The sequence below is a fragment of the Phoxinus phoxinus genome, assembly GCF_949152265.1.
Source record: "Phoxinus phoxinus genome assembly, chromosome: 15".
NCBI lineage: Eukaryota > Metazoa > Chordata > Actinopteri > Cypriniformes > Leuciscidae > Phoxinus > Phoxinus phoxinus.
The window spans coordinates 25958487-25983893 of record NC_136890.1 but is presented as its reverse complement, the minus strand read 5'-3'; the positions used below and the strand labels follow the sequence as shown (position 1 = coordinate 25983893).

General features: G+C 37.8%; 3 protein-coding genes across 5 annotated transcripts; 2 read left to right on the top strand and 1 right to left on the bottom strand.

Annotated features, from left to right (window-relative positions):
• Nucleotides 1-733: 733 nt before the first annotated feature.
• On the top strand, nt 734-15532 carry mier3b (mesoderm induction early response 1, family member 3 b). Of its 2 annotated transcripts, none has more exons than XM_079638886.1 (13): nt 734-788; nt 1501-1525; nt 1873-2018; nt 2148-2282; nt 2363-2486; nt 2751-2824; nt 7246-7318; nt 9691-9836; nt 9956-10037; nt 10126-10217; nt 12131-12258; nt 12340-12491; nt 14931-15532. In XM_079638886.1, the coding sequence occupies exons 1-13, from the start codon at nt 780-782 to the stop codon at nt 15380-15382; spliced, it is 1638 nt and encodes a 545-aa protein (XP_079495012.1). In that variant the 5' UTR covers nt 734-779; the 3' UTR covers nt 15383-15532. The 2 variants fall into 2 exon arrangements, with proteins under 2 accessions (XP_079495012.1, XP_079495011.1); XM_079638885.1 differs by having other exon boundaries at nt 10123-10217.
• A 2531-nt stretch (nt 15533-18063) lies between these two features.
• kgd4 (alpha-ketoglutarate dehydrogenase subunit 4) lies at nt 18064-23098 on the bottom strand. Of its 2 annotated transcripts, none has more exons than XM_079638889.1 (5): nt 22925-23098; nt 22004-22072; nt 19846-19909; nt 18703-18911; nt 18064-18470 (listed from the first exon to the last, which is right to left on the bottom strand). In XM_079638889.1, the coding sequence occupies exons 2-5, from the start codon at nt 22052-22054 to the stop codon at nt 18453-18455; spliced, it is 342 nt and encodes a 113-aa protein (XP_079495015.1). In that variant the 5' UTR covers nt 22055-22072; nt 22925-23098; the 3' UTR covers nt 18064-18452. The 2 variants fall into 2 exon arrangements, with proteins under 2 accessions (XP_079495015.1, XP_079495016.1); XM_079638890.1 differs by having other exon boundaries at nt 22004-22069; nt 22925-23066.
• On the top strand, nt 22978-25341 carry cenph (centromere protein H). The gene is made up of 10 exons (XM_079638888.1): nt 22978-23206; nt 23290-23412; nt 23587-23642; nt 23735-23771; nt 23861-23929; nt 24013-24069; nt 24156-24219; nt 24347-24398; nt 24615-24772; nt 24895-25341. The coding sequence occupies exons 2-10, from the start codon at nt 23300-23302 to the stop codon at nt 24979-24981; spliced, it is 693 nt and encodes a 230-aa protein (XP_079495014.1). The 5' UTR covers nt 22978-23206; nt 23290-23299; the 3' UTR covers nt 24982-25341.
• Nucleotides 25342-25407: the final 66 nt, after the last annotated feature.

The following is a 25407-nucleotide window of genomic DNA, read 5'->3' as shown; positions in this document are numbered from 1 at the left end:
TGTCGCCACATTTTTAAAAATAATTTCCTTTTCTTCTCAGCTCAGCTATATACACTTTTTTTTTTATTCTCAGCTTAGGCTATGCTATGTGTATAAGTTATACAGTATAACGGTCTCTTCAGCGCCGTGACACACAGCGCTGAAAACCAATCAAAAGAGTTACTCGACAAAAGTGTATTATTGTTACTTAGCAACCGCATTATTTGACAAAGGCTGTCCAATCCGTACAATGAAATCACTCGCAGCATGTGTTTATTGGTTACTACTTAATACATTCAATGTTAAGTCAATGTAAAGACGCGTTTTACGCGCTTCTGGTGGTCCTGTCCTGGTCCCTCGGTGGATGCGAATTTTTGCGAACTGTATTCGCTTTTGGTGCGAACGCAGCATTATTATAATCCACCCGCCACTGTGGCTGGTATACACGGTAAAGTGACCCGCCACTTTGAAAAAGTACCCGCCCTCGGCGGGTGGCGGGTGCTAATTTCCCACCCTGCTTACCTTATATTTTGCATTGTTTAGTCTGGGGTCTTGCAGAAAACACCTTTGTAAGAATGTGTAAGTGACAAACGTATGAATGTGTGAATATCTATGCCAATTATTAAATAGGCTATAACCCATGCAGACTAATGGGGGTCCATGAACAGGCCAAATCTAAAACCCTGGTTGCTGTAAATCTGTTTGAAAAGTGTGCCAAAAGTTCTGCGTGCATCATTGGCTCCCTGTGCGCATCCGGGTACTGCAGCACATAGCCAACCTATGAGGCCGAAGACACCAATATGGCGGAGGTAAGCTGGATAGCTGGAAAAAGTATTCGATTTTAAATTCATCTCTTTTACGATTCGGTATGATAGCTATGGCTTTCATTAATAAATATTAGAGCCTCTTGTGTATACGGCTGGGGTTTTAGTAATAATTGTGTAAAACTGACGATGGTTAACCGGTTTAATTGAAGAGTGATCTATCAGGATCGGAGAGGCCTCTGAATTTCATCCCCGTTAGCTCACAGGAAAAAAACAAACAAACAAGAAATCGTCGCCTGTAATTGATACATTGCTCGAAACATCGTTTTCATGACGCATTGGAATGTTTTTTAAGGTTTAATCGTGTTTTAATATATTGTGGGTATGCATATGGGCTGTTAACGTGCAGGAAAGGTTTGTTTATGGTGTGAGCAAAATTCGATTTTGCAGTGTTCGGAGAGGATGACAGCATCCGTTATTAGATGATAGCTTTTTGGTTTGTGTCAGTCATTTTGTTGCATTAATAAATAGATAGTGTTATGATGTTTTATAAGAGGGGACATCGTCTTGAATTTACATTGATGTACATTTGCTGTCATGGGTTTTTAATTATTATTTTTTTTGCACGCAGACGGGTGTAAAATTGAAAATTAATTCGGTGTTCAATGTTTGTGCTGGTCAATGTGCTATAATTTATTTTGCATCATGTAATATTCCTGTGAATCTGCTTTCTTTTTCTTTATATCTGTCTGTACAGGCTTCCTTTGGGAGTTCGAGCCCTGGTAAGTTAGGTTCATTGTTTTAGTGTATTTTTATTCTTATTATAGTATTGTTAGTATTAATAAGAGTAATAGTTGACCAATATGGGGTTTTCTGTTACCAACACTGCTATTCAGAGGGCAGGAGAGTTCATGTAATAATATTAAATGTGTTCGTATAAACTTAAATGTTGAAATTAAGTGAGCATTCTGCGAATATTTGCACAATATATACTAAGAAATACTTAAAATCAGAAAATTTGCATTATCAATTGACAGTTTTTGGTAGATATTGGAATATATACATTATTTTTTCTACCAAGTTCCACTAAATGCTAAAATCAGTAACAGTGTTTCATTTATTTTCCCAGTTGGCTCTTTGTCCTCAGAGGATCACGATTTTGATCCAACAGCTGAGATGTTAATTCATGAGTATGACGATGAGAGAACTTTGGAGGAGGAAGAGCAGTTGGATGGAGAGAAGAATTTCAGTGCAGAATTGTCAGACTTGGAGAGGGTAATGTGCATTCATAACAATCCACTTTTTAACTAATTTTAAAGTGTATGTATTGTGTTAACTGTTACAATCAGTGGATGATAAGGGTCATATTCCTGCTGTGATACATTTATTTTCTAACACAAACAGGAGGGGAACATGCCGATCGAGGAGTTGTTGGCTATGTATCGTTATGAGGCGTCAGTCAGTACAGGGGCAGGATCTAGCATGGACAGTTCTTCTGTTGAACTAGCTGATGATCTGCCTGACATGACCCTGGATAAGGTAATTTACATGATTTTGCTTCAGGGCCAGCCAGGGGAAATTTTCAACAAGATGAAATCACTAAATGTCTTTTGCTGCAGGAGGAGATAGCGAAAGATCTCTTGTCAGGAGACTATGAGGAGGAGACCCAGTCCTCTGCGGATGATCTGACCCCTTCTGTTACCTCCCACGATGCCACAGACTTCTTCCCTAGAACACTCAGATGTGAGAAGAATCATTACTATCTTCTACTAGAACAGTTTGGGTTTATACATGTGCTTTTTTTTCTTTTTCTGAATGCTGTATGTGTTTTATAGTTTAATCATTTAATTCATTATAACTTTTAAGACCGTTTAGAAAGTGGTAAGGGGTCATAATAATTATATTTTCATTTCTTAAACTTGTATAGACCCCTTCAAGCTTATTATTTGCTTTTTAAAGGTATATGCAAATATATTTAATGTACTAAATTTGTGATTTTTGCTCCAGCCAACGCAACATATGATGGTGATAAAGAATCTGAAGGGGAGGAGGACTGTGTGAGCAGTGAAGATTCTAGAAAGGTTAGTATTATATTATTCAAATGTTGTACACATTCTCTTAATATATATAGATACATCCTTGAATATGATATTTCTTTTTTTTTTTATATTCTAATGTTAAAAAAGTTTGTGGTCAGTACGATAAAAAAAAAAACTTTATTTCAAATGCAAGATCAACAAATTTAAAATATAATATAGCTAATCCCCATATCCGAATATTATGAAGTAAAAGTTAATTTAAATAACGAGTCAATACATCATCCATAGCCGCGTTTCCACCGAAGTTACCCAGCACAATTTGTCCCAGGAACATTTTTTCCCCCAGACCTGTTGCTGTCTGCGTTTTCACCACAGTCTGTGAAGATTAGGCAAATGTAGTCCTGTGACGTAGGACTGCGTGCTACTTTACAGTTCCTGCTGGATTTCATTCTCTGAATTTAAGCTTAAAAAAGTCTGAACCTCGTTGTCTGTCCATCGGTCGCATTTTTTAAACTCCATTGTTGATTCGAATAGCAAACAACTCTTATGCTATGTGGAGTCAACCAATCAGAATGTGGCATGTTCAGCGCCCATGTCCCACCCTTGAAAGTTTCTGAACTTTGAAAAAGTACTTCCTTGCAAGCAGGGACTGTCGCAGGGGGAAATATTTACCCGGAACTTCATTTAGACCCTGGTTCCTGAGGTGGAAACACACAGAGTACCACCCCAAACTCCCTAGGTCCTGGGGAAAGTTCCTGCGGTGGAAACGCAGCTAATCTTTCTTCCAAAATGTGTTTAGTCTTACCCTGATTCGCTATGGTAAGCGTATTATAAGTGTTTCAATTTGAGACCTGTCATGATGGTTTTCATTGGAAATTAAAACATACGTCACTGGCCTGTGCGTATATTGTCATATCTTTAAATAGAGAAAAAATGCTCCGGCTACTTTGCAGCATGTATGGTGCGGGAGTGGCATAGGTTAGTTGTCATACAGCTGGCGTACAGCTTATGAAAACTTTTTCACAATATTTTAATTTTGAATTTGGGGTTTTCATAGCTGTAAGCTATAATCATCAAAATTATAACAAATAAAGGCTTGAAATATCTCACTTTGCATGTAATGTCTATATAATATATTAGTTTCACCTTTTAAGTTGAATTACTGAAATAAATAGGGGTGGCTCGATACCACTTTTTCATGTCCGATACCGATACCGATACCACACACTTGAGTATCTGTCGATACCAATAGATACCGATACAATACCATATATTCCAGTGTTGTCACGGTACCAAAATTTCAGTATTCGGTAGGCCTACTGATACCTGTGAAAATGCACGGTTCTCAGTACCAATTTCGGTACCAAAGCTAATTTAGATTAAATTTGCATATATTAAAGTGTATATCCATTTGTTAGATAACATTAGATAAAATGACCTAACAATAGTTATATACACTGAAGCAATTATTCTCCTTGGGGTAATTTAAAAATGTAGGCCTAGCCTACTAATACATTTTTTAAATCAAAAGTTGTATCTGTTCATGAACAATCAAGTGTTTGTATTAAATAACATTCACAAACATACATTAAATGTTGTAAAAATATATTGTTTACTCAATGTGTTGATGTTAGATAAGGCATTAAGTAATGTTAATGAATGGTATCTTATTGCAGTGTTACCAACTAAACAGGAGATAAAACGTGTTTTGTTTGACTTGACTGTCCTTTTATTTAATCCAAAACTGCGTTCATATTTAAAAGGCCTTTTAAACTAGATACAACCGCACACGATACCACTTTAGGGGACGTTCACATATCGCGTTTTATGCGCGTGCAAATTCGTTATTTCAAATGTAGGCGCGCGGCTTAGGCTATAATAGAAGCATCTCAACAGGTCATGTGACAAAAACCAGCGGCCTTTCCGTAACAACATAGAAAGCTCGGCTGGAACAGCTGCTCATAGCTGTACAGGGCGGCTTTTTATTTCTCATCTCAATTAATATATCTAGTAGTAAAGCTAATGCAAGAGCTAGAAATCAATTAATTATTTGATGATACTTCCTCGTCATCATGGAGAGCGCAGTTTGCACCGCTTTCTCCTTTCCACAAGCGCGTGCTTTCCCGTTGCGTCAGCCGTTGCTATGCAACCATGAACAGCGCGCCTGGAAAACTAATTTGCACGCGCAAAAAACGCGCTGTGTGAACGATTCATTCCTCCTTTCTTGTCAACAAGTGGATTCAGAGCCACCGCCGGTCGCCATGTGTTTATGAAGAGGACGCAACTGTGCACCTTTCGGACAGCGCATCAAGAACCGGATTAATCCAATACTTCGGTACCACCGGTAGCCTACTTAAGAAAAGCTGGTACCGTAACCATGTAATTTTTTTAGTACCGAAATGGTACCGAAGTACCGGGTCTTTTGACAACACTATTCTATTCAGCTGACATGATAACTTAATTGCTGAGAGGGCTCGCTTACCTCACTCACCTCTAGCTACCGTTCACGTGATGCCAGTGTTGCCAAGTCCGCGGTCTCTCCCACCCCGAAACGCGATTAGTTAGTTTTAAGAAGCAATTGGGCGGGATTTGTATGTGAAAATCTGGCAACCCTGCGTGACGCATGTTGCTCATCTCTCTTTACGGCATGTCTCTCAGGTGTTGTTAAGCATTTGTATGACAATTTAGGACTAAGGGACGTGATCGTATCGGATCGGGTTATACTCCCGCGATTCATGCAATATCCGATCCAGTGATTTTGGCCAGTATCGGACTAATACCGATACCGAATATCGGATCGGCGCACCCCTAGAAATAAATGAACTTTTTGCACCATATTCTAATTTTTTTTGTTTCACCTGTAGAGCCAAAGCACAACCAAAACATGAAACAACCAAAAAAATGTAGTTTTTTAACTGCTAGACGGATGAAAGTTACATAGTGTACCTTTTAATAATAGTCGGATGTGAGGATTGGCTATGTTGTATTTAAATTAGCTGAACTTGTTGGAGTGTAAATGTAAATGTCATAGGATTGAAATGTTTGTTGGGGTGTGAGGTTTCTTTTTTTAGTTTATTGAATTGGGTTTTGATAATTGCCTTTGTCCTACGCAACTATCAAGTACTTGCAGGTGTGCTAGGTTAATTTGTTCTTTCAAAATGTTTTTGAAAGAAATCTCTTTCAAATCTCTTTGAAAGAAATCTACCATAGCTCAATTTATTTGATAAAAAATACAAAAAGATGGTAATCTTGTGAAATTAGGGCTGAACGATATTCGATTTTAACATCGACATCGCGATGTGCGAGTGAGCGATAGTCACATCGCCGGAACATGCGATGTTAAGGGTAGTAGCACAGTAGCACCAGCGGTAGATATTACGCGCTTCATGAGGCACGCGCGCGGTCTCTTGCTCTCTCTGCCGTGCACACGCTGCGCGGTTTGGAGCTCAGTCTCTGTCTCGTGGGCGCGCTCGCTCTAGATTCCGGAGATTTTAACTAATTCGCGGGCATCAGCCGCTATCAATATGCGGGAGACTCCCGGAACTTCCGGGAGACTTGGGATGTCTGTATTGCTATACTGAAATAATATCGGCATTAGAATTATTGATTTTTCATTAGGCTATTTTTTTGGTGCTCCCTCAGCTCTTGATGCGCGTGGTGGGAGCGGCGACGCTGACAGGTGCTGCTGTTTAAATGTGTTCGGCTTTTCTGTTTACAGAAACATGTTCTCTAATCTGTTTAGAAGATTTAATACAAAATATATTAAAGTTTTATATCATTTTGTTTATTTCATATGATTATGATGACCAACATCAACACTGTTTTACTTTGGCACTTTAGCTAAGAAAAGTTGACTTAAAAGATTGTGAACCAAAATGCTTAAGTTGTTTTATAAAAAATATATTTATTTTAAGTTATATTGTTGTAAACCAATCAGGGGGTTGGTGTAAAGCTGCTGTTTTATTTAAAATGTGTTCTGCTTTTGTGTTTACAGAAATGTTCTAATTTTGGAATGAAATATTAAGTGACCTTTTTTGTCACTTGTAATGAAGCTTGCATATTAGTGAAATTATTAATATCATGGAATGGTAATTATTGTCTTTAGCCTGGAGTTATGACTCTCAATATCGCAATATATATCGTTGGGGAAAAAATATCGCAATGTAATTTTTTTCCAATATTGTGCAGCCCTATGTGAAATATTATTGCAATTTTTAAATAACTGTCAATTTTAATATATTTTAAAATGCAATTTATTCCTGTCATCATGGCAAAGCTAAATTTCAGTCAAAAATAATTTTGAAAATGAAATCTCACTTTTGAACAATATAATGTGTCCTAGTTGAATAATAGTATTATAAATCATGCTGACCCCAAACTTTTGAGCCATAGTGCATGTAAGTAAAAAAAGTTTGATAGTTAGTCTTAATTTTTTTAATATTTTTTAAATATTTTTATTTCAGGAAATAATGGTTGGGTCTCAGTATCAAGCAGAAGTTCCCATGGGGCTAAGCCACTATCATGAGGATGAAAAGGGTGAGTGTTTAAATTGCTTAGTGTGACTTTTAACTGAAATAAACCATAGTAAACACTAGAGTTGAGCCGGATACTCGGCTGAAACGAGTATCCGGTACGGATAAAGCACTTTTGCCGAGTACAAGTATTACACGAGTAATACGAGTCAATATCTGTGCTCGGATTAAATAAATAAAAATCCTCATTGGGTAGCTGACTGTGTCTGCGTTCCCCTCCCCTACACATACAGATTTTAATTGTGTTTCTGTGTCCCGCTCTGCTCACTCACACACAGAACAGCTCTCTCTCTCTCTCTCTGTCTCTCCCTCAGTCACTCAGGTTCGTGGGTCTTTTCCGTTAACGTTTAGGGTTTCTTCAGCTTCAGGTTTGTTTTTTTTACTTCGGTTTGTAGTACTTACTTATTAACCAGTAGAGTTCTGGTAAACGTGGGGTTTGTTCAGACGTGGTGCTTGGTAGAATGCGACTTGCGTCTCTGCCTGTCGGAGATTTTTTTTTTTTTTTTTACTGTCAGCTGGCTTTACAAGTGTCTTACACTTTCTTGCTGTTTTTCATAAAAAAATAAAGTAAGTAGTGGTATAAAACTATATTACAAATTAATTAGCTAGCTACACACACACACTTTTGTTTTAACCGTCTGCTGGCTCTAACCAGTTTTTTGACTTCACGCACTGAGTGTCTGACACTTTCTTGCTGTATTTTATAAAAAAAATAAAGGTAGTTGTGGTATAAATAATATTACAAATTAAGCTAAACACACAAACACAGACATTTCAAGACAACCCGACCCACTTCCTGGTTAGGCCCCGCCCAGTCCGAGTACAGATACAGATACAGATAATTCATATGGTTAACAGATACAGATACAGATACAGATAATGCTGTACTCGCTCATCCCTAGTAAACACTATGAATCATCAGGGCTGGTTTGTAAATATTGATGTCTCGATATTAATCGATCCTCATTTTGATGAACCGATACTGACTCTTAAAGATGCAGTCCGCAGTTTTCCCTCTTTGTCGCCATCTCTGTTCGAAATCTGCAATTGCAGTTATTCGCGGAATTATCAACTTTACATGAGTTGTGCCTCGACACGGCACAGCGCGGATGAATCCAATGTTTTGAGGGGAATGTGCGGCTGTCAGTCACCGCGCTGGTGTGGATACTGTCATTCGGAATAATAGATTCTACTTTTTGGAAGTATGACCAACTTAAGTATTTTCACTGGAAAATGTCATCTGAACAAGTAAGTAACATCCACTGTTCTGACCAACTAAGGGAAAAAAGCATTCCAGTAAATCGAGCTGATTAAATCTAACAATCGCCTGTCATCATATTGCGTCAAACCGTGCAAATTATACTTTGTTCTCAAATTTTTAATGTTAATAACATCAGCATTGCGTGACTACATGCCCTTCAGGTATTTATCCTTGTTTTCGCATGGGCCTGGTTTCAGTTTCTTTTTTTTCTGTAGCCACTCCCAAGTCCAAAGTCTTTTCCATTTTACAATGGTTGAATCTCCAGTTGTCACTGGTGATTGTCGTTTGAACCTTTCTGAATCCGCCATCAAATTGATAAGTTTAATTATATCAAGTGCTGTGAGAAAAGGCTATAAATCTCCACCTCCAAACATCCTCACACGCAATATAGCCTACTAGCCGAGACACCTTCTTACAGATGTGACGTAATGACGCAAAGACATGCTCGAGTTTCCCACGGAAATCCACCAGTACCACTGGAATTAAAATGATTACAAGCTTACCGTTTTGAATCGAGCTAAGGCAAGCAGATAGTTTTGAACACTGGCTGGTTATGTACTTGCTCAAATTTATTTTGGATAATTTTGACTGGAGCTTTAAATCCCCAAAATCTATGCTGTTTTCAGTTGATGCGTGAACAACTCGCAATAGGTTTTATGCTTTTTACTTTTGATACGACACAAAGTCATAGCTTTCAAATTCTGTCAAATTTATCAGGAAATTCAAACAATAAATAGTTTTGGCGCTCTTTAATGTGGCATGGCGCTGTTTAACCCAGAGTTTAGGCAAAGCGGCATTGCTGAGTGTATGTGAAAGGATCATCTCTTCTGCTATACTTCTAGATATAGCACAAAATAAACATGAATGAACATCAGAAGGTATGCTGAAAGATACAGTACTGCGTACATACCGAAATGTATCCCGTCTCATGAAATCACTGTGTTTTAACCGTGAAAAGACATAAATTAAACAGCTCTAACAAATGTCACATATTGTTACATTTACCTCAGAAAAGCCATTCAATTTCCATAAACTTGTTAGTTAGCTAGATGAATGATGGAATCACAAATAAATCACTGAATGAGACAAATTTGAATGTGTATTGTTGTTTAAAGCGTACGAGGAGGACGATCAGCTGCTGTGGTGTCCTGACGTGCTGTCAGAGTGTAAAGTGAGAGACTACCTCAGAGAAGCGCTGTCACAGTCTACAGATGACGGCACAAAAGACTCCACATCTGAACACATAGGAGATAACGAACAGGTATGTGCCCTCTAAAAGCTCCCATTAATTAAAATAATTCATGTAAAAATCTTCCGCCCATGTGAGAGCTGCTGTTATGGTTTTAATTCCATTTCTTTTTTCAATGATCTCATTTCTAGGCCTTGTTTGAGCTTTTAAAATGTAATTACAACACCTGTGAGGCACTGACGCGATACTGCAGTAATGTGAAGACCTTGAAGGGTAGGCTGTTCAGTACAGGACCAGCTTTTAAAGCTTTTGTACCTGTGGTGGCATAAATGTTCACTTTTCTTTGTTGTTTTGATAGAAGAATCCCCACCATGGTCAGAGGATGAATGTAGGAACTTTGAACATGCGCTGCAGATTTATGAGAAAAACTTCCATCTTATTCAGAAACACAAGGCAAGTGATTAATGTTGTCTTTTTCACTGGCCTCATCAACTGTTGTTGTTTTTTCTATCTACACTACAGTTCAAAAGTTTAGTTAAGAGAAAAGGGTTGGTTAAGTTTTTGAAAAGTCTCTTATGCTCACCAAGGCTGCATTTGATAAAAAAATACAGTAAAAGCAGATTTCTATATTAATATATATATATTTTTTTTATCTTAAAGCTGAATTTTCAGCACCCATTACTCCAGACCTTAGTGTCACATGAACATGGTCCTTCAGAAATCATTCTAATATGCTGACTTGAAAATTTTAAAAGTATCTATTTATATAGATCTATTTAAAGGTAGGGTAGGTCAGAATTGTCTAAAAAAACTTTTATTCAAATTTGTTTAAACTGTCTTTATATACCAATACATAATTAAAATGCAAGTACTCTGAAATAGAGAGTATAAAAAACTGAGTGACTGAGTGTATTTAATCTTCAATAAACACAGCTCATTAATTCCATTCACTCCCACCTAAAAACGGGTGCGCGACTGCGCGCACGTGGGCAGAGCCAATAATAGAGCTGGTAAGTCCCGCCCCCTCCGTAAAACCCCGCTGGACCTCAAAGTTAAAAAACCGTCAATGCAAGTGAATGGGGGAAAATAATTATTTTCTGGTCCCGTTTGAATTGTGCCATGAATGTGAACATGTTGTCTGTGGATTTTTTATATAATCTTTCATGTTACAAGTTTGACAGTATATGGTATGATTCGTCGGCTAGCAGTTGTGGAAAAGACATAACGAGAAAGACTACATGTCGCCTATGTGACGTCACCGCATAAAGTTGACTTACCCGTGGTTTTCGCCAACCTCAACGGTTTTGTTCTCTCCCTGAAAGAAGGCGGTGAAGTGCACCAAAGACACAGCCATGTCTAGCGGGATCCGTGAGCTAGAGCCGTGAGCTAGTGGTGTTGACGTTTCAAACGCGTCGAAAGCAGCGAAGAGTTGTAGTCCACAAAGTGCTCTCACACAAAGTCTACCCGTATCAAACTTCTACCCGCTAAATTGTAGCATTCTTCACACGAAAGATTATATAAAAAATTCACAGACAACATATGTTCACATTCATGGCACAATTCGAACGGGACCAGAAAATAATTATTTTCTCCCATTCACTTGCATTGACGGTTTTTCAACTTTGAGGTCCAGCAGGGTTTTACGGAGGGGGCGGGACTTACCAGCTCTATAGTGGCGGTAGTCATGGCGACGGAGAGTGACAGTCGCGCAAGCCAATCACTTGTTTCGTCCCGAATGGAATTAATGAGCTGTGTTTTTTGAAGATTAAATGCATTATAGTCACTCAATTTTTATACTCTCTTTTTCAAAGTACTTACATTTTAATTATGTATTGGTATATAAAGACAGTTTAAGCCAATTTGAAAAAAAGTTCTTTAGACAATTCTTACCTACACAACCTTTCATTTGTTAATTGCTGAATAAAAGACAGCGATTTACTAAAAACAGATTTTTTTTCCTTTGAGTTTTTCGCGTACAGACAACAATGTTGTCAAAAGATCCCGTTCACACGGATCAGCAAATAAGACTAAAAAACGCTGTATTATGCATGCCAGACCAGTAGTTGGTGAGGTCACTTTGTAAAGTAACACAATATGCCTATAGCCTGAATGCGCATGACGTGACCGTTTTCACAAATTCGTGTAGTTTGTTTTTGTGTGTGTAAATGAACAGCCAAAACGCATAAAAAGTGTTATGTTTTTTATGTATTTAATGCATATGCAATATATATGCATAAATGAATATGCAGTAATAACTGTACATTGTAAAAGTAACTCTGTTTGGTTAGTTATGCAGACCATATGCACTATTTTTTTTTTTGTTGTCCATGGCTATATTCTCATAGCTTTTTTCTTTTTTTTTTCAGGTTCAGACACGGACTGTAGCAGAATGTGTGGCTTTTTATTACATGTGGAAAAAGTCGGAACGTTTTGACTACTTTGCTCAACAGAACCGATTCGGCAAGAAGAAGTACAGTTGTTACCCGGGTGTGACGTAAGTGCTGGGATGCGAAATTGGTGCTTTTTGCTTGTTGAGTAATGTTTCAAAGAAAGTAAGTGTTGGTTGTGTCCTCAGAGACCTGATGGACAGGCTGGTGGATGAGGCGGAGGGTCTGGCGGTGGACAGCTCTTTATCCGTGTGTTCAGCGGGAGCAGGGGGAAGGATGGAGGCGTCAGCAGAGCAACAGCTCGGACTGCTCAACTCCATCACTGCCAGCGACCTCACAGGTGAGCTCAGCTGCCACAGTAGTCATGATTCACAAATGATTTATTCTTAGGAATGTATTAGTTATTTATTCTGGTTATTTTAATGAATCACTCAAAAAGGTGATAAAATGATTGTTAGCAGCTACTAAATCATGACTAATTTACTGACAGATTGAAGACAGATGAAAAGTCTTATGCTAACCAATACAACAAAAACAGTAATATTGTGAAATATTATTGCATTTTAAAAAACGGTCTATTTTTACATATTTTATGTGTAATTGATTATTGTGATGGCAAAGCTGTATTACTCCAGTCTTCAGTGTCATGATACTTAAGAAATCATTCTAATATGCTTATTTAGTGCTCAGTTGTTATCAATTATTGTTGGTGCTCAATTATTACTTTTAAATGGTAGTGTATCACGTTTCCACTAAATATGAAAACTGTTTTCAACCTTGCTAATAAGAAGAAATGTTTGTTGAGCAATATGTCAGCATATTAGCATGGTTTCTGAACGATTATGTGACACTGAAGACTGGAATAATGATGCTGAAAATTCAAAATTATAAAAATTCTGAATTTTCAGCATCATTACTCCAGTCTTCAGTGTGTGTATATATATTCTAATAGAAAATGTTAATATTTCACAATATTTGTTTTTACTGTATTTTTTATCAAATAAATGCAGCCTTGGCAAGCATAAATTACCTTTCAAAAACATGAGATTTTATTATTCCAAACTTTTGACCGCCAGTGTATATTTGTAAAATTCTAACATATACAGTCATGCATTTTGACAAGATACAAAATTATAAATAGTCTGGTGTATAAAAATTAGGGGTGTAACGGTTCACAAAATTCACTGTTCGGTTCGATACGACACAGTGGTGTCACGGTTCGGTATGTTTTCAATACAGTAAAAAGAAAGAAATTAAATGCCAGAGAAATTTCCTTGATTTTTAAATTATTAAAAAATATATATTATTTTTAAATAAGGGTGAGTTTTCCTACATCTTGAAACTTTTAGTTTTATAAATGGGGGTAATCTTTAAACAATGAACAAATAATGTTTGGTCATCACATTAAAAATAACATTATATTGGAGTTTTGAAGTGCTGGAAAAAGATGTACTGAAGTGAAGTACTTCCAAGTATACCAAACTTCCATGGTTGCATTAGTGTTACTACATTAAATCTAGGGCTGAACGATACATCGAATTTTCATCGTCATCGCGATATGAACTCCCGCGATGAACACATCGCAACAGACAGCCTGACATGATGAATAATGCCTGGTTCAGATTAGCACTAACTGACACGTTTTTGACTCCTAAAATCTTGTCGTGGACAAAAAACATGGTTGCTTTCCGACCAGTCATCGCGTGCCGTCACACACACACATTCACTCGCAAACATTCACTCGCACGCACAGACACACAAACACACACACTCACTGTCCCTCACTCACTCACTCACGCACACACACACACATACGCTCACACGCTCACTGGCGCACACACACACTCACGTGTGTTGCACTCACTCACATCTCGCCTCGCTCACATATTCAACCCGTCGTCGAGGACCGTTAAAGAATTAAACATGCTATAGTCTTTCTGTCGTGAAGCATCGCAGACGCGACGTAGGTTGTCGCCCACTATGACACACTATACGAGATGAAACGATCGAATCTTGCGTCCCGACGGCCGTTGTCGTTATTACGAATCTCCACGACACCCATATGTCAAACGGATCGTGCCAAAATCGCGCTAAAATCGTGTATTCTGAACCAGGCAGGTAATAAACCTTTGACCTATCACGCAAAGAACCTATTAAAGCACTAAGACATGGGAACAGTATAGTTAACAATCACATTTATCGTAAGTCATATCGTCATCGCAATATTAAACATGTTATCGCACATCGCAGCTTTTCCTCATATCGTGCAGCCCTAATTAAATCCATGGTGAATGTTGCTGATTTGTGGACTTAACTAGTTCATTCACGGCACAATGTTTCTCCTGGTTTCCACGTCAGCGCTGTTTGATCTAATATAGATCTACGGTTAATAATGGAGAAATTGTAATGCTTTTAGATCTCGCAGCGATGTTACTTCAGTGGCGAATTCAAATGCTTTCTTTACTGGATCTCTTAGCACTGTGTAGTAACAGTGTCACTTGATCAAGATTGGCTCGCGCTGACGCTCTGCACTGACATTGGTCCAAACTGATAAACGGTCTGTGAAGCACGGAATAATGAGTAGCGCAGTTTCGTTCCACTTGTTGGGCAATGTTGTGGTGTCAGAGCAACTGCGCAACTGCTAACAAAATTTTGTTCGTTCCGAATCGTTCGGTTTGTAATGCTAACCGAACCGAAAGCCTCGTACCGAACGGTTCAATACGAATACGTGTATCGTTACACCCCTAATAAAAATGCTTTTTTGTTCTTTTTCTTGCAGCCCTTAGTAACAGCGTAGCAACTGTGTGCAACGGTCCAGGAGACATGAGCTGTATGGACTCCCCTTATTTCCCTCCTCTGGAGAGTTTACACAGAGGAGCCATGAACCACGATGATCAGCTGAGCTACGCCACAAACGGAGACAGCGGCTGCCTCAACATGCTGGATTCTGGCTTCTACCGGTCAGATCTGGGTCAGATCAGCGTGTGCAGCACCAAAGACTGTGAACGGCCCTCCAAAAGGCTCAAGATGGGCCTTTCGGAGTCCTTCATGAACGATGTGTCTGTTTCTAACCTGGGCGTGGACTTCGAGGGCAGACGCGCACATCGCATTACGGGCACCACAATGGCAGTGTCGGTCACAGACTTCAGCAGCATAGGGAGCGGTGAAGCCAACGGTTTCATCAGCTCTCATTCACGACACCACCAACACACTGCACTTCAGTCTGACTGACTCCTTTCTGCCATCCAGACACTGACTCATCTGCTCACTGACAATTAGTTCTTTTTTTAAATTAAGAATATATATATATATATATGAATATACCTTTTGGTCATTTTTTTGTTTTTGGAATATGACATCAGTGATGTCTTTATTGTACAGAGCTAAGAAATCTTGATTTCTCAAGAGTTTAAATAGCCATTTATTTTTCTGGTCCTTCAGATATTTAATATCCTTTTTGTCTTTGGTGATATACAGTTAAACCTAAATGCTGGAGCTAAAGTCTCTTACTGTACTCATCCCAACGCCTGCATCTTTGTTTTATTGTCTCACGAAAAAAATGGTTTCTGCCAAAACTGCGGCTTTTCATGTATGTGTGTCCGTTTCAAAAATGGGTACTTTTTTTTTCCCAGAGTTTACACCGCCCGAGATAGACTAAGCCTTGGGAAATGTAGCATTTTGTATATCAGGAAACTGGCTTTTGTAAGTGAAAATAGTGAGCAGGAGTATTCCGTTGAAACAGAGCACTTTGTATCTCGTTATTGGTTGGTGGTCGAGTTAGGATGTTTTTAAGTATAAGCTTTAATAACTAAATTTATTGTGGTAATCCGAACATTTAATAACTTGTTTTTTTGGCGGGCGGTTTGATCTTTTTGCAGAATTGTTACATTTTGTGTATTGCCAAAATTTTGCCGGAAAGTTTTCTTTTATTTACATTCTTCTTTATTCTCAAGTTTCACAATTGACTGAGAAGAACACTAATTGAATTTTTCTCAGAAATGTAGATTTTCCAGTCCCCAAAGTTTCCACTATAGTTTTTTTGGGGGGTTCAAGATTTGGCACTCAAGTAATAATATAACATTTTGGCTCTGTGGGGTAGTTGCCTGCACTCTACAGTATTAGCATAAATCATGTATAAATATTAAACTGTGAGAAGTGTGCAGGACATTTATGATTCCTCTTTGAGCATGCTAAGCTATTTACATGCATTACCTACACAGGTCTTTTTTTTTTTTAACAAATCATCAGTAACGTCTGCTGCTCTAAACTGCAGGCACTTTAGTACCAGTTGAACCAGTGTTATATATTTTTTTTTTCCAGCTATGCATTGTATATTTTGTTGCTGCCTGGGGTAATGAGAACACCTGAATGTTAATTGAGCTAAATGTTAATCACTCTGGACCTCTTTTTATGTTAAGCTATCTTAAGTTCTTTACCATTGTTGTATATTGCATGCATGAAGCAGATTGGACTCTTGTTGATCCTTTGACATATTTCAAGCTGATTAATTCTAAATGCCAAAAAGCAATCAGCTTGCCGCACTGTATCAAAACCGATACTGCCTCTGAGCTCGAGTCCTTCCTGTTATTTGCATTTTAAAACAATTTACCATAGAATTAATTTGTATATTAAAAGCCCTGACTTTGATTGGGGTAATGCAAAAATGCTAAAAAAAACAAAAAAATTGTTTTATGGCAATAATATGTAGATATGTAAAGATTGTTGTTCTTCTGTAAGTCTTACAGTATCCATATCTTATTCTTGCCTTTGTTTCTTTACTGCAGTGAGACGTCAAAAACATGCATGCTCATGGGTTGCGTTTGCAAAAATACCACACCATTTTTTTTGAGAGAGAGAGAGAAATGTAAAAATGGAAATATGTGTGGCACATGTTTTTTGGACACTCCCATTTGTTCATCTCTTTGCTTTCATTCGTTCACAGTGATTATTACACCCTTGATACTTACCGGCTGCTAATAGTAATGTGAAGAGTTTATTTTCTATTGAATGCACTGCAGTTCCAATTATAATTTGAGTTGAAAGAGTATTGTGCATCTACATAGTTAAAACATATGGAAGTACCCGTTGGTAGCATGTTTGGAGCTGCGATTACAAAAGCTGATTGAAATGGATCCATAGATGCTATTATTCCTTGACGGGATAGAAAGCACTACAAAGAGTTTATCTGTCAATCTTTTTTGTTCAAAATGTTTTCAGTGTCTTGTACATCAAGCAGAGAACTTTATCATGCACAACAAATGTAGTACTTGGTGCTCATATAAAAAGTTTTTTTATTTTCATACTTAAAAAGTCTCTGTGCTCCTACTATTCTGCATTAGTACTTTTTATAAATGAAACAAGATTTGCTGAAGTACATTGATAGTAATTTCACCCTCAAATGTTTTGCCTATTGTTTCATTTTAAAGACGAACTAAAATACCAGAATGTACAGGTTGTTTTGACCTATCGAAGTAAACGTTTTACATCTTAAAAACATTGAGAAAAGTTTGGTAAAGTGGATGTGTGTGTTTTATGTATTTCATTTAGAAATATAAAATAATTATTAAATAGAGGTCTACACATTCAACCATGGAGGACAATGGTAAAACTTGTGAATAAAACCAACAAATCCTATAAATGTATATCCATATATATATACAGACAATCATAACATTACAGAATTATTCAGATATCTCTATTGTTTATAAAATATGTACATATAATTGTATTGCTTTGTGGCTGGTTTTTCATTATTTTGTATTTTTGTTGTACTTTATTACTTGGTGTAAAAAGCTCCAGAAATAAAAGCTCTGGAAACAAATGTGGTAATTTGATTGAGAATATCCTACTCGGTTTAAAAAAAATACAGAGATGGTGTTTATGATTAGATTAAATAAGAAAAGACAACTGAAAACTTTCAAAAATGAGTACATATTTTAATCGTTCCGATTTGCAGTACTCAGTAATCCATTTTGTTCAGAGATCTATAGACAGTTGGCACTGAATGCTTTTCTCTGAATCCAGAATACATAAAGGAAGAGGAAGTTCATCAACTCTGTTCATGATGATAAGAAGTGCTGGACAGAGTGGCCAAAACAACACCGATGGATTGAAGAATAGGAAAGCAAAGAGTTTTGCATTTTAATGTAAATACAGAGCAAATGTCAAATGATAATCTGTATGTACAATTTAACTATAATTTATTTATATGACATTATGAACTCTTCTTATAATGAGGGGAAAAAAAGCCAGTCTACAGATTTCCACAAATAAGGAGTCTGAATAAACTGGACCAGATGAGTCACTCTGGTCCGCCTCGCTGCAAAAGATAAAACAAGCTATGGTCAGTGGTTTATTCATATTATTCATAATTTTGCCCTAAACATTACAATATTTATAAATGCGTTTATATTTCTCCAAGCTCCAGAACAGTGCAGATATAGAAGATTGTTAAAAAGTAAAATGCAATGCATTCTTCATATTCCCTCAAACGTAAATGTACTGATTGTGCCTTTTCAAATGGTGATCTGAACAAACAAATGAACACTAACCTGGATGTAGTCCATTTCATCTAATGCAAGGGTTCTTCTGCGGTATCTCTGAGGGAAATCTTTAACTACAGAGGCGCTGTCAGGGGTTCCCGGCAGTCGGCTGATGGGTGCCGGTGGTCTGGGTGGAGGTGATATTGATGTTGCAAGAGGAGGTGCGAATGGGGAGATCTGTGGGAGACTGGCTGCAAGCACCTTCAGTGCCTCTTGTACTGGAAAATACAGCAGACAAATAAATGAATAATAATAGCCAACAAACTCGTAGCGCCAGCTTTAAAGTTTGCTAACATGATTTAAAAACTAAACCAATGCATGTAGGCTAAACATGTACCACAATGGAAACTTGTTTAAAAAAAAAAAAAGTTTGGTGTCTTAAAGGGATATTTCACCGCTAGAGAGATGAATGTGTATTTCAATTGGGTCATTTATGTAGTAGAAATGTGAAATAATATTAGAAGTTGGTGCCTTCTAGACTGAGAAAAGGCTCATGTGGATGAAAGACAACAACTCCCAGAATGCACTTGATTCGCTGCCCCTACTAGGCCACTCCCAAGCCACGGCTACCGGTTACAGAGGGCAGTATCGGAAGAAATTATACAACTAGGCTACTACTTGACTCGCAACTGAAAAGACGTCATTTTATCGTGAGTCTCCGTGACGATTTAGTTGATAAATTAATTTAAATACAAGCAGGTCTTGCTCCTCTGCTGCAGTAGCTGCTCCGGCCACCTCTTGTTCCTCCATCATCCGCAACTGTTCCTTGCTGTATTGCGGCTCGTACAGTACAGCGCTATGGGCGGGTTAAAAACATGCGGAACTAGCTCCTACTGCTGGCTGTAGTCTCTAGCCAAAAAAGCCTCCGACCGACACTAAATGATGATTTTTTTGCATCATCTGAGGTTTTTTTCCAGACACACAATACTGAAATCTCTCGTTTTAGGGGGACATGAGGGAGGGAAGCACGGTCATTCGAAAAAAAACTACTACAGGGTTTCTACTGATACAAAGCTTAATGCTAAACGGTTAAGTACGAGGAGCAGTTGACAGCTTCTAGTGCATTACACAAATAAAAAAATATATATTTCAAAGAACAACAGATGCATCACATATAAATGGCAAAAATAAGGCAATGAGGTTATTACTTACCATTCGGCCTAGGGACGCCGTTTCGATCTGGAAATTTAATTAAAGGTGCATGAGGTCGCACAACCTGCAAAGGAATAAATGTAACGTTAATGAGAAAAATTAAAGGGCATATTGCAGGTTTTTTTTTTTTTCAGAATTAATATATAACCTTGTATGAAAATACCATATGAAGAGTAAATGCGTGATTAAAAATTGTTTTGCCAGACCTAAGGGCACAAATTCAGTGGAAAACGTGACAGTTTCCTTGACCGTGTTGAAAAAGCGCTTTTTTTTCACCACCGCGTCATATTACGTCAGAATGGGGAGTCGTTTGCCGGGCGCTGCGTTCGCTCAGTGCAGAATAGGCTGGTATTATGTTGAAGCGGTCGTGATTCAGTGTGTTTTCGGTTGTTATTGTATTTCAATTAATATTTATCGTGATAAATGACTGTGAATTATGGCCTGTCAGAACATCGAGTCCACAGGTTTCCGAACAAGAAAAAGGATGGTGCTTTCTTCCGTGTTTGTGTGCGTTTTGTGCAGGGTAAGAGATGGGACTTCGCTTCTGCGTCTGCTTTGAAAAACGCGGTAGTGTGTAGCGTTCACTATAGACTGCATGATTATAATCCCGGCGATATGATGAGTTAACGTTACGTTAGGCTATATGATGACGGCAATATGTGCACACTGTCCCGGCTCCTTCATCGGGTCGCCCGGTCCGCCGTCAGCATGTGGGTCGGCCACCGGTGGGAAACATGACGCTCACGGATCCGTCAGAGATCACTTATTGTACATTTGTTTTACAAAATGTGCCTTGTCTTAATTTATTTCTTTAACGTATCCTCCATAAACTTGTAATGTCTTGCAAGTCTGCAGCCGACACTTATTATTATTATATAATATAATGTTCATTTTCAATCTGTACTCCGAATTTTAATGTTTGTGTTGGCTGTTTCTACATATAAAAATTTTATACAGTAAGAAAGTTGTGATTGTGATTATTTTTTTTATTCATTATCACCAAGTGGGGCCATTCAAAACCTTTATAATGTCCCTCTTTCTCTGGAAACTGTCTCCTAATGGCTGACATACACGTGCAGGTAAGGGTCTAAATCAGTTGTCTCAAACCGGTTCCACGGAGGGCCTAGTGTATGCAGGTTTTCTCTTTTACCTTGAACCAAACTGATTGAGTAGGTCACTAATTGGTTAAGATCTCCCCTCACCTGGTAGTCTAGGTCTTAATTGGGCACTAATTGAAGGGAAAGACCAAAAACCTCCATACACTAGGCCCTCCGTGGAACCGGTTTGAGAACTCTGGTCTAAATACTAGCTTTGCTATTGCCTGACACATAATTACAATATTGTGATCTGAGCATAGTGTTATACATATCGTCGGCTAACGTGAATACATCTATAAGCTAACACTGTTCTCTCATCGAGACCCGACTCCTGCCCTGTTCTCCTCAGACCACAGCTCAATGTGTCTCCTCTGACCGTTGTTTTGTCTAATCCTGACCTGTCTACTCTCTTGGCTTCATATAAGGCTCATAATTATATGGCTGAGGTCTGTCATACGAGTAAACATTTAGGCTACAATTTCCTCAGCGTCCGAACTGTCATTGCGATCCATTGCTTTCCTATTGTTTACTTTGACCGCTCTCCCCCATGCTACGTCACTTCCGGTTTGGCGGTTTTCAAATGCGGAAGTAAAATTCTCTCACAAAAACGACTCCAGAAGCCTAAATAGCGTTTTATAAGTATATGTTTATATTTAAATCTAGTTCCTACATTATTGTTCTATACATTGGCGCACTGGGTACTCTAACCTGCAATATGCCCTTTAAACAAAACAGTTCAGCAGTGACTTATTTAAAACCACAGACACAAGTATACTTTTAATATTTAGGGATTGCATTTAATGGACATAATGCTTAACGTGTTGCTGAGACAATAGTGTTTTACAGATGTGAAGTAAAGAGATAAACGGAGCCGAAACTGGGTCTGTCCACAAGGGCATCTGTCAAACCAGTGAAATCAATGCATTTTGGTGAAGTAAAAACACCCAAGCTCAAAATTACTGAATACTATGCGGATAAAATATCACCGTTTCAACAATGAGCACAAATGAGCGAGATCACACAGCAATATGATCGGTATACAGGCTGAAGTAAGTGTTTACCTGCACGACCCGACTGGCAGCTGCCATCTTGCCACTCACTTTGCTTCCCATGACGACATCCGATCACTGCTTCCGGTTCAAACACACAGACAAAGACACAAGGACGCGTAAGTGAATACAGCAACCTGAAGAGGGCACTGTCGTATTTTTTTTAAACAGACAGACAACAGTTTATATACTGTCTATGAAGACAAATAGCGATGGGAAGTCCGAGTCATTTTCGCGAATCGGTTCTTTTGAACAGTTCGTATCATAGAGCTGGTTCAAAAATCAATTTGGTTTTACTACGTTATCGTTTGGCTTAAACTTGTGTTAACGATAAAAAACGTTTTAATATTAATAATAGTGGTAGTAATTATGATTCTGATAATGATGATGATATTTATATTAATAATGCTACAGCCAAATCCCAAATGTCTATCAAGCCAGTCGCGAACGAATGGTTTAGACCAAATTTGCGAACCGGCTCAAATGAGTCACTGAAAAGATTCGACCCAAAAGAAGAGTTTACATTTGGCAACCAAACGAGGGCATACATGTAAGGACTTTCATATCATACTGTCAATAATGTTTAAATATCGTATTAATTATCCAGAAGTAACAAAAACCGTCACGTTCGAGTCTGTGGCAGAGAAGCTGTCAATTTAGCTGCATCAGTATCACAATGAATGAACTTGAAACAGTCTGTCAATTCATTGACATATACATGCGAATTCATGAGCTTTGATATCACACATCAATAATACATTACTGCAGAAAAAAAACGCAAAATGAATTCACGGTACCCTTAACGTTACCCTAGCTCATCCTGCTAATATTCATTACAAGTGGTTCTGCCATTACAATAAATAGCGTTAACGTTACATTTACGAATCTATAGATCCACGCTTTATAATAAGCACAATAAACATACATTCTTACCATCAATACGCTATCTAGTTGAGCAATATAACCTTATTTTTCCATGTTGACCTCCATCAAGATAGTCGCCTGTGAACGGCCAATCCTTTATTACTGCTCATGCTTAGTTTGATGCAGGTGGGAGGGGTTTTGTGAATCACCCAGTCACATGACTGTCACGTGACGCCCAAGACTTCCTGGCGGCAGTTTCGGACAGGATTGTAGGTTCGCGGCTTGGAACCTTGTAGCAAAAAAAGTAATATTAGTTAACAAAAACATCCAGAGCAAGAACTGGTAGCGACAGTAAGTGATAATTTTTTTTACGTTTTGGTCTGGGGTCTCTTCAACAGATATCTGAATGGGATTATGTTTTCCCCCCTGCACAGACATACAAAGATGAGTTCCAGTAGTCATGATGGACCCTCTTCAGATACTGACCCTGCTGAAATAAACGGCCTGACTGATCCATCATCAGCTTCTGATGGAGTGACACCCACACGCTTGCTAAAGTGATTTTCCATTATTTTATTGTTGTATGTGTATGATTTGTTGTTATCGTTTTGCACCAATTCGTAGAGTACACATTAACAGTGTACAACTTAATGTACTATGTATTACAGCATGTTATAGATAACAGTGTTACTATGCTCATTCTGTTTCTTGTATGTCTTGTTTTTTTTAAGAGTGAAAGAAATAATGGAAAATCAGTGTTTTGAAATGAACGTTAAACTCAGCATGGGTAAGCTTACATTTATATGTGAATAAACAACACACTTATGTAAAAATTAACCACTAATAATTATCCAAATGATAATTGTGTTTAATTCTTAGGAAAACTCAAAGAGTCATGTGAAGCTGATGCAGATTTGTAAGTGTGTTTGAATTTATTGATACATCTGTATGTTTCTAGTGTATGTTATAAAATAATCCAACATTCACCTTTTTACCAATCTGTAGATCCAAGTATGAAAGTGCAATAGAGCAGGCAAGACTCTCATACTTCAACAAAACACTGGTATTAAACAGGTAAAGATGCTGTGGTATCAAGCTTATTTTTGCAATACAATCTCTGATGGTGTCCATGTTAAAATGTTTTGTGTGTGTTCTAGAATGCAGATTTGGAATGCCATCATTGAAAAGATGATTCAGAATGATGCAGATGCTGAGTGAGTAAATCTTAATTTAAATAAATCGAATCTATGTTGTTTGATATTCAGTTGTCCTAACAGTAAGCCGATCTTTCATCATACAGGGCACTAAAGGAACTGACCAATCAGAACACGGAGCTCTGTGAAAAGACCATGAAAATTTTAAAGGTGGGACATTCTCTGTTCTGCTATAGGTTTTAGAAAAATAAATTGTCATATATATATGAATAATTAAAATTTTAAACGGTTTTATGGCCATGGAATATTTAATTGCTGATCTTTTTTTTCTCTCCAGGAAACGCGAGAGCTTCAGGACCAGATCACAGATGTTCAAAAGGAAAGACTTGGTACTTATAAGGCCCAGATAGAGTCATATAGACCTTTCAGACACAGTATTTTCTGCTCTGATTTTTCAAACGAAAGCCCTTTAACCTTGGTTAATGTTATATTTTGACAAGATGTAGCATCTGATGGGTCAAGTTGTTTGAAAAAAGAAAGCTACTCTGATGTTTCCAGTATGTGGGTTAGTAGAAAACAACCATATCTCATTCATGTTTTCCTAGAGCTTAAAGGACGAATTAAGAAAAAAATGCTGGAGATAAATGAGTTGAAACAGGCAAAGGAAAATCAGGGAGAGGTTCAGCAGAGAGCCAAGGAAAGAGCTGAAGCGGTTCTACAGAAATACCAGAAAGTCACCTCCATTTTACAAAATGTGCTCCGGGTATGTGGCTTCTCAATGTTCGTTTGTGTACTTGTCTTCATTTTTATTTAATCTGACTTGCTTTTTTTAGGATCACTATGCATTTTGAACCTCTTTGTAATAAAAAAAATCTTGTTTTTCAGGGAATTATACTGGCCAGTAAAGTCAACTGGAGGGATGATCCTAAATTAAGAGACATTGCGATGGGACTAGAAAACATACCTAACTAAAGAGGACCTATTTGAACACAGTTCTCTGATTAATGTATATAGTTCACCTGTTACCATGTACAGTGTAATGGTTTCTTGTACATTTATGGCAAGGATGTTTGACTGAAACATACACAATGTATATTTAAGATTTTCATAACAGCTCATTTTATATATAATCTGTGGAGAATATTGTAGAAACATCCTGAATGAAATATATATTATATTAAATGAACTCCATTTACAGATGAAATGACCTTCAAACTGATGCTTAATAAAAGTAACATGAAACCATGTTCATGAGTTTTATCTCTGTAATTTCATGAATTTGAGTGAAACATGTTATTCAATAAGAACAATGGCCTTAATGGCTAGTTGGCTTTTGGTTAATATTATTTAATAGCTTCACAATAGCCGTAACATCAGCCGAATGGGGAAAAAAATCCT

Excerpts from the sequence above, each read along its gene's own strand:
- mier3b (XM_079638885.1), top strand. Across the intron at positions 2,019-2,147 it reads AATTGTCAGACTTGGAGAGG|GAGGGGAACATGCCGATCGA; the intron begins GTAATGTGCATT and ends TAACACAAACAG. Across the intron at positions 2,825-7,245 it reads GCAGTGAAGATTCTAGAAAG|GAAATAATGGTTGGGTCTCA; the intron begins GTTAGTATTATA and ends TTTTTATTTCAG.
- kgd4 (XM_079638889.1), bottom strand. The coding sequence starts at position 22,054 with ATGGGAAGCAAAGTGAGTGGCAAGATGGCAGCTGCCAGTCGGGTCGTG. Across the intron at positions 19,910-22,003 it reads CTGCCAGTCGGGTCGTGCAG|GTTGTGCGACCTCATGCACC; the intron begins GTAAACACTTAC and ends ATTCCTTTGCAG. Across the intron at positions 18,912-19,845 it reads CGGCGTCCCTAGGCCGAATG|TACAAGAGGCACTGAAGGTG; the intron begins GTAAGTAATAAC and ends TGTATTTTCCAG.
- cenph (XM_079638888.1), top strand. The coding sequence starts at position 23,300 with ATGAGTTCCAGTAGTCATGATGGACCCTCTTCAGATACTGACCCTGCT. Across the intron at positions 23,413-23,586 it reads ACACCCACACGCTTGCTAAA|AGTGAAAGAAATAATGGAAA; the intron begins GTGATTTTCCAT and ends GTTTTTTTTAAG. Across the intron at positions 24,070-24,155 it reads CAGAATGATGCAGATGCTGA|GGCACTAAAGGAACTGACCA; the intron begins GTGAGTAAATCT and ends TTCATCATACAG.